The 16,900-nt window shown below is 35.4% G+C and overlaps 1 protein-coding gene across 1 annotated transcript; it reads left to right on the top strand.

Moving 5' to 3' along the window:
• The first annotated feature begins 410 nt into the window (after nt 1-410).
• Nucleotides 411-15,881, top strand: tmem168a (transmembrane protein 168a). Its single transcript, XM_056456055.1, has 5 exons — nt 411-487; nt 3,948-5,108; nt 6,100-6,242; nt 9,934-10,199; nt 14,549-15,881. The coding sequence occupies exons 2-5, from the start codon at nt 4,023-4,025 to the stop codon at nt 15,094-15,096; spliced, it is 2,043 nt and encodes a 680-aa protein (XP_056312030.1). The 5' UTR covers nt 411-487; nt 3,948-4,022; the 3' UTR covers nt 15,097-15,881.
• Nucleotides 15,882-16,900: the final 1,019 nt, after the last annotated feature.

Raw genomic sequence — 16,900 nt, forward strand, 5'->3', positions numbered from 1 at the left:
TAAAATAGGCGTAACCTTTGCCTTTTATATAAGCCACTTCTGATACCAAACGATCAACTAGAAGTTCCTAAAGTTCCTACTAGTGTTGTTCCTAAAACTTGGATAGGCAACAAGACATGTGTATATAATACACATGCAGCCTAGCTTTATTTTGAGCACATACATTTTTTTAGCCGACTCTGCAAAATAAAAATCACACAATCGATTTAGAATAAAATTTACTTATTAGTTTGTACAATCGTAAGTGGATTGAACATAAAAAAAATTTATTTGTCCCTCCCAAAACTTCAAGAATTGTATCATATTTTAAGTGTATACGTGTTGTTGAAAGCACTGTTTTGGACCGTTTTTTGTGTGTGTATAAAGAAAGTGAAGTATTTCTTCGCTGATTTTGCACTTGTCCTTTGACCCTTCTGTGGCGCCGTAGCTTGGAGTCCGGAAGCATCATGGCTATGGGGAAGCCAAAATCTCTTTGCCATAAACAAATGTAAGAATAATATTGCTTTTATCTATAATATTTATAGATATATAATACTTGTGAAGAACAGTAGTCAATGCTCATATTTTGATTCGTTAGTGCGGCATTTTAATCCTTACAGTGTTGTTAAAGTGGAGAGTCAAGACTGAGTATGTGGCAGTTTCTGGTCTGACATTTAACGTTAGGGTTACTGGACAAACGCAGTTGAAAATATGCATTACACGGATTCTGTTTAAAATATACGTATCTGTTATGTATACGTTGTGTATACCTTACATATCATTGTCAGCCATTCGTATGGCCATAATATCCTCAAACATCTCATATATATATATATATATATATATATATATATATATATATATATATATACATACATATATATATATATATATATATATATATATATATATATATGTATATATATATATATATATATATATATATATATATATATGTATATATATATATATATATATATATATATATATATATATATATATATATATATATCTTTTTGTATCGTTATATTTAAACGACAGCATGGCTAGTTGAAGTTTTTGCTAGTCACTAAGTCATGAAGGTTTCTCAGGGCTAAGATATTTATAAATAATTTATGTTAAGTAACTGTATTTAGTATACCTTTATATATATATATATATATATATATATATGTGTGTGTGTGTGTGTGTGTGTGTGTGTGTGTGTGTGTGTGTGTGTGTGTGTGTGTGTGTGTGTGTACAACATTTTATGTATACTAAATGTATATATTGAGGTAAAGTTGGTTTTGTGTTTCCACATTCAGAGTTTCTCCTTAATTATATAATTTCAGAAAAGTGTTGTCTGCAAATTCTGAATGAGGAAATCAAAAAACAACATTGTTTACAGTCATTTAAATAGTGCTAATGTTGTTTTGAACCATACTTGCATGCGATTTCAGACCAGATATTCAAGATAGCATGATAAACAATATAGGCACCACGTCACAAGTTGTCATTGTTAAAAAATGAACGAATGTGCGAATGTAAAACACTTTACCTCAATAATTTGAGTACAGTTCAGAACAAGTTTATTTTTTGTGTAAATACATTTGAATGATGATGGAAAATAATTGCTTGTGTACTTTTACGTTACATTTTCACAAAAGCTATTTAAACGTTTGAGTTAAACCATTCAGTTCCCACTCTTAGATTGTGTAACTGGACTTTAGACTCCAAACATTGAGGTTTAACTGAGTGAAAGCTGGAGCACTATTCCTCAATATAATCTAATCACTTCCAATTGAGGTAAAATTACATTACAGTACATTAAACTGATTCTCTTTAAAATATATGCATGCATACATATTGTTGTCAGAAATTAGTATGGCCATAATATCTTCAAACATCTCATAGCTATCTCTCTTTTTTGTAGCGGTATATTTAAACGACAGCATGGCTAGTCACTATAAAGGTTTCTCAGGGCTGATATATACAGTGCATCCAGAAAGTGTTCATAGCGCTTCACTTTTTTCAAATTTATTTATGTTACAGCCTTATTCCGAAATGGATTAAATTAATTTATTTCCTCAACATTCTACACACAACACCCCATAATGACAGTGTTTTTTTGAAATTCTTGCAAATTTGCTAAAAATAAAAACCCTGAAAAACCACATGTACATAAGTAATCACAGCCTTTGCCGTGAAGCTCTAAATTGAGCTCATGTACATTCTGTTTCAACTGAGCATTCTTGAGATGTTTCAGCAGCTTAATTGGAGTTCACCTGTGGTACATTTAGTTGATTGGACATGATTTGAAAAGGCATACACCTGCCTATATAAGGTCCCAGGGTTGACAGTGCATGTCAAAGCACAAACCAAGCATGAAGACAAAGGAATTGTCTGTAGAATTGTCTGCAGCCTTATTCCAAAAGTAAATCCATTTGGGAATAAGGCTGTAACAAAAACATGTGGAAAAAGTGAAGCGCTATAAATACTATAGGATGCACTGTATGTATGTGTATATATATACAGGTCAGAAGAAGCAAGTTGTTTTATATCTGCGTAAATAGATTTGTTGTCTGAATAAAGATGTAAAATAGTTTCAAATGTACCTTACTTTTTTGTACATGTAGTTTTTTTGACATTATATTTTCACAAAAGCTATTTAAGTAAAACATTTGGCTAAAACCATTCAGTTCCCTCTTTTAGATACAACACACAGGCCTATAGCTAGGGTGGGTTCCCCCTCACTGATATATGTCCTCATTTGTCCTATTTTGACTGCTATGCTATAATGAATTGTGAAAGACCAAGCGGAATCCTGTGTTGGCTGTCAGTACTGTTGGTGACAAATTCGGTATCCCAAATTTTGACTAAGGAAGTTGAACGTGCTGGCCAGTTTGTTATTTGCCTGATACATGATAATAGGCCATACTTTTAAAAAAAACTTTAACAGATTCTTATTTTTTCTAACGATATACGATGTAATAAATTTATATTTTTAAATAAGTATTGTATATTTTGTATATATGTAGAGTTTTGATGCAAAAACCTCAAAGTGCCGTCTGAAATCTAAAATCATCATTTTGTTTTTCAATCTGTGGTGTTTAGTTTCAGTAGTTTTACTCTTATGGCAAAAAATAGGTTATTTTTACTGATTTTAGAGATGAAATAACTGACCATGAATAGGAGGCTGAGAAAAACACACATTTCAGATGGCTCTTAGAGGTTTTTGCATCTGAACTGATTTATTTGAAATCTTAAGGAAATGTAAAAGTGTGGTAACCATTCGACAAGCTGATCCTGCAAAAAAGTGCTTAAAGTGCAGTATTAAAATATCTTAATTAAATAGAAAATGAGGTAAATAACTGCAAAAAGCTACACTTAAAAAAATATATAACTAAAAGAACCACCCTTTTCTGGCCACAGGCCTTGTGTAACTGGACTTTAGACTCCAAACCTTCTGATTTAACTGAGCAAAAGCTGTACCAGTATCCCTCAATATGATCTAATCACTTTCAATGGAGGTAAAGTTGGTTTTATATTTGCGCATTCATTCAGTGACAACTTGTGACATGCTCCCTATATGGCACTTTGAATATTTGGTCTAAAATCACATGCAAGTATAACTTGAAAACAACATTAGCACTATTTATTTGAAATATGTGAACAATGTTGTACTTTGATAGTCATTGGCTGCTAATATGATTTCACTATTTAGAATTTGCAAAGAATACTTTTCTGAAATGATATCTTTAAGGAGAAAGTCAGAATGTGAGAATATTAAAGCAACTTTACATCAATTTACTTGCATATTACTTTTTGATGCCATTCTTTGATTACATATTCAAAGTGAGATGAGTGAGTTGGTGGTTTTTTTAATCAATATGTGTTTTCAAGATCATAATCTGGAAAGCATTTATGTTGTAGTTGTTGTTTTATGTTGGTACTAACTCTGTTTTTTCTATCTCTCCTATTGATTTCAGTGGAATGCCTCATCATTATCTGTTTTTGTAGACTTTGAGGAGTGAAGTATTAATCCTCTTCATTAATACTCAAAAATGTCAGGCCAGAAGTCCGACAAGAGTGTGGACATGTGGTCCTCCCTCCGCTGTCTAGGGTATCTCTCCAGCTTCAACTTACTTGTAGCCGTGTGCCTGGGAATGTACGTACGATGGGAGCAGACCTCAGAGACCATGATTCTGGTCATCTTCATCTTGGGTTTGTTCGTTTCGGCCATCGCCTGCATCCTCTACTACTACTTCTCAATGGAGTCTGCCAGTTTGAGTCTCTTCCACCTGTGGTTCGGCTTCCTCCAGGGTCTCCTGTGCTTCCTAAACAGCCCATCTCTGGACAATGACATAAAAGAGCAGGCCACAAACTACCTGTTGCTTTCTAGTGTTTCAATCCGGATACTCTGGGCATTAACAGAACGTCTGTGTGCTTATCCTAAATACAAACCAGTCGTCGTCACTTCGTCCGAGCTTTTAGAGCTCCTGGGATTTGGGGTTGCCAGCATCAGCTTGGTTTTTGATAAATCTTTAGCCATGATTGCTTTAACGATTGCATTAACCGCCCTCATTGTAGACCTCCGCATGAAGTCACCCTTGGCTCTCCCTAATCTAGTGTGCTTTTCTGTGATCGCCGCCGTTACTTTTTTCCAGTCCTTAAAAATCCAAACAAACCCCTTCGCGCTCAGCTGCTACCTGGGACGGCTTATCTGCGAGCCCCTTTTGGACGTCTACTTCAGCAGCTTGACTGCAACAGAGCGATGGAAGCAGTTTCTCTCTGGCGGCCGCCTGTGGAGGAGATTTTCTCTGTTTCCGCTGGCACTCATCGAGCTGGCGTTCTTTGTGGTCTGTGCCTTTAAATTAGGTAACCTGAAAGACTGGTATCTGGTCATCCCTGGCTTCTGCACTTTTGGCCTGTTGTGGATCCTCTGCCACATGGTTTTCCTCGTCACTCTGTGGTGTTTTCACACTAAGCTTAGTGAGTGTCAGAAAGTGTGGGCAGCGCAACGCTTACAAACGCTCAATCTGGATAGAATCATGGCCTCCAGGGGCATGCGGCACTTCTGCCTCATCTCCGAACGGCTCGTGCTCTTCTGCCTGATGTCCACTATTATCCTTGGGGCGGTTTCGTGGCAGGTAAAACATTTTATCTTTACATTAAAAAAACGTCTATACTAAAAACTAAATAAAAAAATAAATAATTTCTATAAAACATGCATGTTAATTTTAGGCAGAATACTTTGCAGTATGCAATGCATCCATGTTTTATGTTCAAGCTTGTATAAGTGATTAAACTGAAGTTTATAAAAAAAAGGACTGCAGTTATAGATCTAAGGTCACTGTGTAAAACCATTCTACCGCATCAAGTTGTGACTGAGGAAATTCAGTTCAATTCACCTTTATTGCTCAAGCGCTTTTACAATGCAGATTGTGTCAAAACAGTTTACTGTAGATGCAGAAAAGAGAATAAAAAGATATAAAACAAGGAAAACAACAGATGGTTTCATTCATGTCTTGATTGACAGATTAAAAAAAAAGTAGAATTAAAGCAGCCGTCAAGATTATGAGCTTAGAGTTGAGGAACATGCTGGCTTGTTCACTTACATTTCTGAACAACCACAGAGAACACAATATCAGCAATCTGATTGGTTAGATTGGCACCTGTCAATCAAACGGTCTGTTAAAGCATTCTTTAGAGTAGAATATCTGCTTTTATGTTCATTTAACTTACAATTAACAACTAAAAACTGCACATTATGTCTTATCTGCTCCAATGATTGCTAATATTAATTGAGGACAACTCAATAAACCAGCCAAGTGCTTTGGGCACAAGTGCCTAATATAACCTTCATAGTAATCCACTTGAGGATTAATGGTGAAATGTGTTCTACAGTTATAAGAAGCGTGCTAATATTATCCAACTTCTGAAGCAAATTCAGCGCTTCATTTCTTTAGTAAATATTGTTTGATCAGCGGTAATTTGAGTGTGTCTGGAAACAGAAGCTGTGTTTTAAGTGGAATAGTTTTAAAATTAACCTTGCAGTCAGACTTTATAGATTGGATGCGCTACATCTCTCCCTTTGATTTGACTTCAGAGTTGTTGATCACTGAGGCTTTCTCTTTGCAGGTCGCTAATGGACTCTTCATGAGTGTGTTTTTAGTGGTCCTGCCACTGGAGTCTCTGGCTCATGGACTCTTCCATGAACTGGGCAACTGTTTGGGAGGCACCTGTGTTGGATATGCGGTGGTAATTCCCACTTGCTACAGCAGGTAAATGCACATACACATCGTATACTCGTTCAGCAATTATATAGTGTACAAAGACATTTTCTGACTTGCATGTCAGAGATGCTCTGCGGCTTCTATTTGAATACATACATTTAACACGAAGACGATAAGAAATCTGAAATGAATATAAGAAATCTAAAATTATACAAGGGACTTAATTTCAACACTGCCTTCTTCTATTTGGTCATATACTTTTATGGTATATCAATTTGCAGCTTACACTTACCCAAATGCAGTGAAATGGGGAAAAACTATGCATGAGCTTGTTTTCCCTCTCTGGTGTTTGCATACATTTATTTGGAGTTCGTGAATGAAGTTAATGGAATGAAAAGTCTATTGTGACTCTCCTTTATTTCATGCTTTTGGGAGTTAATTAAAATTCTGCTAATACCAATAAATTAAACTCTGAATGAAATAAAAAAGACACTGCCAATCATTGTAAATCACATTTCCTTCAAATTTCCTTCAAATTCCAACAAATGCACGTTATGTAAGACCAAATAATTGACTGGTGTCCACATCTTTTTATTAGTATTTATTAATTATTATGTGTGTTTAGTCAATCCTTATGGTACATTTTTTAAAGGCAAAAGTGTTAGACCAAAAAAGTAAAAGGAGTCATGTTATAAAATATTTGTATAAAGGCCATGTTCACTCTAATACGATTTTTCTTTAAAAATGCATATTTTTCTCTCCATTTTGGCCTTTCGTCCACACTAAAACGGTGTTTGTAGGAAACCAAAACATATCTTTTTGAAAACGCTGTCCAAATTTGGATACATTTGAAAAGCGTCGCTCTGTAAACTGAGGATTTCGAAAAATAAAGCATTTTAGGCATGCGACGCAGTCATGTGACCAATTAAGCTAACATCGTAGATGACATTATAAAGTAGATGTTTTGAATGCTGTCCATTTTGACAGCGTTATTAAAAATTAATGTCAGTTTGTACATGCTCCATATTGCCTTTCTTTAAAGGTCACAGAATGTTTATGGGAGCTGTTGTTCAGCAGCAGCGTCCTACATGTGTGCATGCTCCCGGTACATGAACCAAAGCGTTTTTCAGGCATTTTAGGGTGCTTTCACACCTGTCCTGTTCCGAAACAGGGATTCAAATTGTTACAGTGTTGCACTTTGTACTTGGTCCGGTTCGCTTTCAAGTTTCTAAACGGACCAAAAGAGCTAAAACAAGTCACGTGCGAGTAAACTCTCCTCACATTGGTCAGAGTTTCACGGTTTGATTTGCAGAGTCCCGCTCAGTTGTCATGCGTCCTTATTTTAATTTATGACGATGAGCAATAAGACATTATAAGCGAAAAGCTGCGCTTTCATTTTGAATGGTGACACCCACAGACGTCATCACCAAGTATAAATCAGAGGTAAGACTCTCTCATACAGACCCCTTGGCTAGAATAATGCATTATAGGCTTTACATTATTGAGAGAAATAACAGATAAACCAAGACTGCAGTTCGGGCAGTTTTCCTTACGGATAAACCGCTCTCATTAATAGTTCAGCATACTTTCACTTTCGTATTTAACATGAAACGCACATTTACCGTTAGGAATGACATCCCACCCTACTTATAATTCTCTCTTCATAAAGCCATATACTGTATATGCCTATTACATTTCCAAACTACACTGTGATATAGCCAGGCTCGGATCGTTTTGCTTTCTCACTACAATCGATCCGTTTCAGAGTTCGTTTCAATCGTGCCGGGACCACCTCATTCAGGTGATCTCAGACCGATTGTTTTGGCGCAGATCCGAGCACGATTGCTGGATTCACATATGCCAAACGAACCACGCTAACTGGGGAAATGCACCAGGTTCCGAAACAAAGGTCTAGGTGTGAAAGCTCCCTTAGTGTGGATGACAGAAAGAGTTGGAAATGATAGTGTGGACATGGAGTGTTTTCAAAAATATCTGCATTAGTGTAGACATGGCCAAACTTTTAGAGGGGTTCCCTGCTATAATCCCTGCTTTAATGACAAATTCACACCCTTAGAGTTTTACTTCAGTTAGAAAGGTTTTAAATTAAGGATATTTTTGTTTTTGTAATGAATTTTACAGTAGATGTAATGTAAATGACCATTCTTTACTAACACAGTTCACATTTTTGTTCATTGTTGTTCATAAAATAAACCAGTTTGATATTATATATGCTATTATGAATTGCTAAAAAGTAGGTCAAAAACAGTTTGTTTCGGATGTGCACCTAAATTAGGAAGATGATTAATGATCATAATTACAATGTAAAGGAAAATGATCTGCTGCCCTTCTCTTGCTCATTAGTCCTTTGCAGTGGAACAAACGGCTTTGATTAAATCTATATAAACACATGCCAAACTTTAAATAAACTCATAGGCTTTAATAAACTTGCTCTATTGCCGGTCCCGCTGGGAGAGGCTTCTGCCATGCATACTGAATGCAAGCGAGGGTGGGGTGCAGGGCATGCCGTCAGTCAGGCCGCTGATTATGATGTGGATTAGGATGCAGCTCCACAGCCTCTTCACGCTCAGTATTCCAGCACTCTTGGTGAAAAGCAAGCGCAGGAGAGGAATGTAGCAAGGTGTAATCTTCCATCTGATGGGTACAGATCATGTTTATACCATGACAAGAGCCTCTTGGGAAGATGAGAGAGGAGGGAGGGATGAAATGCTCAGGTCGACGGGTTTGCTTTTACCAGCGAGAGCTTGTTTTTATTCTTAACAGATGCCACTGTACCGGTTCCTCTCACATTTAAAAAGGAAAGAGCTCTGGCCGTCCTCCAGAAATTCAGATGGCTCACCCAGAAAGTGTTTTAGAAGTTCATAATAAAAGCTGTGCACAATTTGTTAGTCCTCTTAATGAAAATTGCGTTTATCTCCTCGTATAAATGCCATGTAGCTTATAAAAGCTGAAAGTTGAGCATAATGTCATTTCAGCAGAAATGTTGCCTTTAGGTCATGATGATAGTATTTTTGGTGCTTAAAATGCTGTTGATTATGAAAGAGACGCATTGTATCGGGATGGGTTGAGCAGATGGATTGAGAAGAAAATTCAGAACTATTGAAAGGGAGAGAGAGAGAGGAGGAGGAGAACAAAGTCACTCCTGACGAACTCAGAAATGCAGTAATTTCTGCTTAAATAGCTCAGCACCTGCCTAGGTAGTTTTTATGGGTCACCATGCCTTACATTTGCCATTTCAGTCTTCGGCAAGCATAGGTACCCTTGGGAATTAGTCTTTCAACCCTGCCACCAAAAAATACTTGGATTTGTTGCAATGATTTTTAGAGAACCAAGGATGCGGAGGTCATAATGATCTTAGCTATTAATTATCGACTTGTTATTAGCTAGGGCTGTTCTGAGCGATAGTTACAACAGGAAGTCTTTGACATGCTCTTTTAGAAAGGCAGAACAGGTTAGGCTGACCCTGAGAAGAGCTGCTGAATTGCTTGCTTTTGAGTTAACATCATTCTCATCACGGCCTTTTTCTTTTCTTTCTTCCTTATCTTTTTGTACTATTTTTTTAAAGCCCTTTTTGCTCTTAATTGTGCATGTTTTGTGTACACTCAGAAAGTTAAGGTGACCCAGTTAGAAATTCAGAAGCACAATGCTCTCTCCCATATTTCACTGATCACCTTTTCCTCTTTTTTTAATTTATTTATTTATTTTTTTATATGGGATGCAGTGCGGATGGTCAACCAGTGCTGTTGCCTCCAGGACAAGTCCAGGAATTGCACTCCACATCTACTTTGAATGCAGTGCAACGGCTCTTCTCCCATCACCTTATCCAGACGTTTGGGTGTGACTATTCCACCAGTCTAAGCCTCGACACCCTGCTAGTCAAACTGCGCTCCTTTCTGGAGCTCTGCACCGCTGAAGGCCCGAGGCACGACACCTATATTTTATACTACAGCGGACACACGCTTCCCAGCGGAGACTGGACTCTTGCAGGTAAGATCTGGATCCCAATAGGGTAGATGTTATCTTAGGTTGCTTTCACACCTGTAGATTGATTGTTTAATTTGCAGGGATTAAAATCGTAACAGTGTTGCTTTTTTGTTTTTGATGGGGTTCGCTTTCACAACGCAAAGTATCTTATCAGACCAAAATAGTTAAAACAAGTCAAGTGCGAGTAAACTCTCCTCAGCCGTCATACATCATTATTTAAATTTATTATGATGATAAATGAGATGTAAGCTAAAATGTGCGCTTTCATTTTGAATGGTGACACTCTTAGACAGATCATCACCACCAAATATAAATCAGAGGTAAGAATTTCTCATACATAGCTTTATTTCAACTGTCAAGTGTTGTAAAATATATATATATATATATATATATATATATATATATATATATATATATATATATATATATATATATATATATATATATATATATATATATATATATATATATATATATATATATAAATATATATATATATATATATATATATATATATATATAAATATATATATATATACATAATATATATATATACATAATATCATCAACTTTTTGGTTAACTCGACTTCTGATATAGGACCTATATATATATATATATATATATATATATATATATATATATATATATATATATATATATATATATATATATATATATATAGGTCCTATATCAGAAGTCGAGTTAACCAAAAAGTTGATGATATTATGTATATATATATATTATGTATATATATATATATTTATATATATATATATATATATAAATATATATATATATACATAATATATATATATACATAATATCATCAACTTTTTGGTTAACTCGACTTCTGATATAGGACCTATATATATATATATATATATATATATATATATATATATATATATATATATATATATATATATATATATATATATATATATATATATATATATATATATATATATATATATATATATATATATATACATACATACATACATACATACATACATACATACATATATATATATATATATATATATATATATATATATATATATATATATATATATATATACATAATATCACCAACTTTTTGGTTAACTCGACTTCTGATATAGGACCTATATATATATATATATATATATATATATATATATATATATATATATATATATATATATATATCGGTCCTATATCAGAAGTCGAGTTAACCAAAAAGTTGATGATATTATGTAATGTGTGTATTTATAAAGCGCATGTATCGAGTGGCCATACACCCTTGGATGATATGACTGCAGCCACAGGACAACAGCACCAGTGCACTCACCACACACCAGCTATAGGAGGAGTGGAGAGATAGTGATAGAGCCAATTCGGTGGATGGGGATGATTGGTAGGCCATGATGGGTAAAGGCCAATGAAGAACATTTGGTCAGGACACCAGGGTTACACCCCAACTGTTTACGAGAAGTGCCATGGGATTTTTAATGACCACAGAGAGTCAGGACCTCAATTTAACGTCTCATCAGAAAGACGGCGCTCATTGACAGTATAACGTCCCCTTCACTTCACTGGGGCATTAAGACTTCTTTTAAGATCACTTCCAACAGCTACCTAGTTTTTCCATGTGGTCTCCCATCCAGGTACTGTCCAGGCTCAGACCTGGGTGATATGGCTGTGGCCATATCATACATACAGATACATATATATACATATATATACATATATATACATATATATATATATATATATATATATATATATATATATATATATATATATATATATATATATATATATATATATATATATATATATAATATTATTATTTTGTTTATTTTTTCAATTAGACATCATGCTTTCACTTTCGTATTCCACAGGAAATACACTTTTAACGATACGAATGATATCTTTACTCATCATTCTCTCTTCTTGTAGCCATATAGATATGCCTATTACATAGCCATAAAACACAGTGATATAGCCTGGTTGGTTAGCTGTAACCGTATTGCTTTCTCACTACAACAGAACCTCTTGAATTCATTTTAATCGAGCCAAGACCTCTTCATTCAATTAGACTGATTGTTTTGGTGCAGATCAGAGCGTGATTGCGGGTTTCACATATGCCCAAACAAACCAAGCTAAAGGGGCAAACACACCAGGTTCTGAAACAAACGTGTTAAGCTTATGAATTGGTTCATGTCTAGGCAGTTTTTAATGTGTGTAGATGAAGACTCAAGCGAATTTTTATTTTTTTTATTTTTTTATTTTTTCTCTTCTGTATGCTATGCACCAGTTGGGAATTATTTATAGGTCCTCTCGAATGCTAAAATCAATATTGCTTCAGTCCCTTTTTTCAGGTCTTTGTAAAAGAGATCAAAGAACGAGCGCTTTTAGTTTGCCTGGGCTTTAGCAATTTATCGCTCTGAAAGCTCTTCGAACTGTAAAGATATATCTTGGCTCCATCGCTCCACTATGCTTTATCTTCCTGCCTGTGTGTGCGTCCCTGCAACTTGCCGAGGTATTAATCCTTATGAGCGATATGGCATGTCACAGCCTCTGTCATACTGTTTGATCAGACCAGGGTAGGTGAGAAACAGCTAGGAATCCTCGTTAGTTTTTTTTTTTTTTTTGTGAACGAAGTACTTCCAGAGTGTTGTTCGCAGTCTTTCCCGCAGTATCACGAACTGTCAGACTTTTTACACCTTCACCATGTTGATCTCACTGTCTCTTTCCATTTCCCCTTCAGCAACACCCTGTCACTTCTGAGTCCACACTTTTTGTATTTTGTGAATGGAAATTTCTTTACCATATGCAGACTGGTGCAGGTACTCCTGTGCTGGCAGATGTTTGACTAAATGACTGAAAAGTGTTATAGCTTATTCTAGTCATTTGGACAGGAGAAGACCTTTATCCAGAGTTCACACTGCACTATTTTAGCCGCAGTTGATAATTGTACAATGGGCTTCTAGAGATGTAATCAGAGGCAAGTATTACAAAGAATGTGCCATAGGTTTATAGTTCAAATGTACTACAAAAGCAAAGCAAATCATTAAGAATAACAACAAATAGATGAATTAATCATTTTCTAAGTGTTTTTTTTTTTTTAAAGAGCAAAACAGGTTTTGTAAAATGGCAGAAATTGGAGGCAAATTGGTACTCATTCATACTTTTTGCATTTTATTTAGCAATGTTTTTAGTTTTTTTATTTTATTTTAGACCTGTAATCACAAGTTTTTGAAAAGTGTTTATATTTTACTACTACTACTAATAATAATAATATTTTTTTTACGTTTCTAATCAAACATTTGTCCTTAATAAAGTGAGAAATATGATCACATAATGAGCACATTTCTAAGTAAGACTTTAAAATGTAAAAAAGAAACAGTCCTTTATGTCATAAACTATAAATTACAGAATTGGTTCAGCATGGTTTTGAATATCTCAATCTATTTGTTTATTATTAATCTTTTAATTATTTATTTTGAGCTGGGTTAATAATACCCTTACTTTACCTTTAATACATGTATAGGTCTATATGTATAGGTCTATATATTTTTACTATTATTGTTGTTGTCATTATTATTATTATTATTATTAATAATATTATTATTCAACAACCTCCTGTATTTTTTTATTTTTTTTATATTTTGTTTATTAAATCTTTTTTTGTATGCTCACTGTAATAAGCGGATTATCTACTTCATGCTTTTTGTGTTCACATAATTTCTAAATAAAAGAATACAAATTTGGTGGAAGTTACAAAGATGGTACTATATTATGATATATCAGGATATAAGATGACTTTTGTATCGCGATATTGGATTTTTGTCATATCATCCAGCCCTGGGTTTATCTGATGACATTGAAAATCATGCTTTGTGAACTAGAGCTGAACTATATATCATTTGAGCATCGATATCGCAATGTGTGTATCTGCAATAGTCACATCGCAGGATTCGATTATTTATTAAAGATGGTTAAAGATAATATTTTTTTGATTATATATCCAATGATGACCATGTTATTTTACATTTGATTGTTCAAATTCTGTACTTAAATACAGTTAGACTCCCCAGAAAACCATGAAAAACCATTTATTTATTTATGCTTGTACTTTATTATAATTTATGCAGATGCACCAAAGTGCTTGATCATCCCCTTCAATCTAAATGAAATCTTTCCAAATAGAGCTATTCAAATCATTTGAAGTTATGTTCATATTGCAAAATAAATAAAACAAAAAATCGCAATGTTAGATTTTTCCAATATCCTGTAGCTCTACTGTGAACTCTGTATAAGATGCACATGAGAGCTTCTGTTGACTGAATTTCCATGTCTATAGGTGGCGATTGCTTGCGCATAAAGCAGGTCCTTGATATGTGGCGGGAACAGAATTCCAGCTTTTCCTCTCGCCTTATTCTGGTCCTGGACACTGAGAACTCTGCACCGTGGGTGAAGGCAGTGCGGAAAGTGGAAGGGATGTATGTGGCAGTGCAGGGAGCCAAATTAAGCCCCGTCCAGGATGCTGAATCCCAGGAGCCCCCACGTTTGGGAGACTTCACCTCTGAGTGGGTGAAATACAACTGCGATCCTGAAAGCGGTATTCAGTGGTCAGAGAGAGGAAGGGTCATATCGGCTATATATGGAGTCTCCAAACCCTGGAGCGACTATGCCCTTCATCTGCCCACCGGGAGCGACGTGGCCAAGCACTGGAAAACACACTTCCCCAAAACCACATATCCGCTGGTGGCTGTAGCAAACTGGTGCTGCGGACTCAACCTCCTGTGGCTTTGCAGTGTGTGTTTACGCTGCGTCCGGAGACTTAAACTCTCATGGTTTCCTCCCAGCATACTGGACACGGGGCAAGGGATTAAACTAGTCCGATCATAGGAGACCAACTGGTTTAGTTCCGTTATATGATGTGTATATACAACACCATTTATATTTTCTATACATTTTTTTGGGATATCGTTTACTGAGTTAAATGTTTAACTCTGAAATGTTTACTTTAAGTAGTCAACCCAATCCTGCTCCAAGAGATTGTTGTCTTGCTTTGTATCAGTGTTTCCCAACCATGCAGGCACACCAACAGTACATATTTTGAATGTCTCCCTTATCTGAACCATTCATTTCAGGGTTTGGACTCTCTTCTAATATTCTGATGAGTTGATTCAGGTGTGTTTGATTAGGGCAAGGTTGAAAATATGTACTGTTGGTGTGCCTTCAGGAACAGGCTTGGGAAACACTGCTTTAGATTGTACCTGATTTTCTATAATCTCTAAATGCCTTGGTTCTTATGTTTAATTTGAGTTAGGACTAAGTCTAATTTGTTTGTCTAACTTTAGGAACATGATTGAACACTTTTGTCGTTGGATGACTTCTTTTGTTTATCTATGTGCCCTATATACGCCATATAGCCACTTATAATCTCTGTGCTACTAAAGAAAAGCCTTTGCACAGTGTTAAGACTATCAGTGCCAAGTGCCTTGCGTTAATTTATTAACTTTTAAGTGGGTTCTTTGTATTCGGGTGACATTTGTATTGCAATGTACTCTGGCAAAGTAAAATAAGGACTCTAATTGTACCTATAGAAGGTTTTACTTGTTTTGTTTTATACAAGTTGATCTGCTTTACTTGTTAGTTCATGATCGCTGCAAAAGCCATTGTTTCATCCATATCGTGCCATGATTTTATTTTGCACCTTCTCTCTTACTCTGTTTTATTTTTCAAGAGTTTATCTTTGTTAATTCTTGAACAACAGACCAGCGTCCTTTAATAAAAACAGTTTAAAGCAGTATTTCTCAACCATGTTCCTGGGAGACCACCAGCTCTGCATATTTTCCATACCTCCTTAACCAAACACACCGGATTTGATCATCAACACATTAGCAGAGACTGAAGGACCTGTAATGGGTGTGACAGACAAAGGAGACATCCAAAACATGCAGTTTTGGTGGTCCTCTGGGAACGTGGTTGAGAAACACTGGTTTAAAGTAAGCTGTTTGGTAAGTAGATGATCCAGTATGAGCTTCTGTTTTGTGATGATTAGTTAGCAAAGTTTACTTTAAGGTGTAGTCAGCTTTTTAGTTCAGGGGCTTGGAAAAAAAAGCATAACAGCATATTCCACTGTACTTTTTTTGACTGCAAATGAAACATTACATTAGAGTTAACGCATTTTATTGAGTCACCAGTGTCCCAGTATTCTGAATCAAGCCCCTTACCAATGCAGATTCATGCTCACTGTATCATTCAGGGCATAGAAAACTAGTAGAGTAATGAGGCAGTGTTTTATATGTGCTCTGTTTTATATCTAGCCAGCATATAGCATTTCAAGTATATGAAAGCAGGGCATGTGATGTCATGGAAACAGTGATTCTGTCAGTTTGTTCATTCTCGTCCTTTAGAGAGCACGACCCGCGTTTCATTGCAGCTGAACACATCTCCCAGGCAACATTTTAGAGTCACTTTCATGCATTTTATTAGTTCAACACAGCAGGTGGGTGAACTACGGCTACCTTGAGGCTGTTCTTTTCAAAGTGAAGGGGGAAAACCTTTCCTGCTTGTCTTTTAAAGGTATGGAGAACATTTATGTCAGTTTTATTACCTACCCTCCAGAATTTACTGCCTGCTACTTGTTGACATAAAGAGAGTGTTTGTTTTTTTCTTGTTGTTTGCAGAGGAAGAGCACACTATC

Source organism: Danio aesculapii, chromosome 4, assembly GCF_903798145.1.
Source record: "Danio aesculapii chromosome 4, fDanAes4.1, whole genome shotgun sequence".
In the NCBI taxonomy this organism is placed as follows: Eukaryota; Metazoa; Chordata; class Actinopteri; order Cypriniformes; family Danionidae; genus Danio; species Danio aesculapii.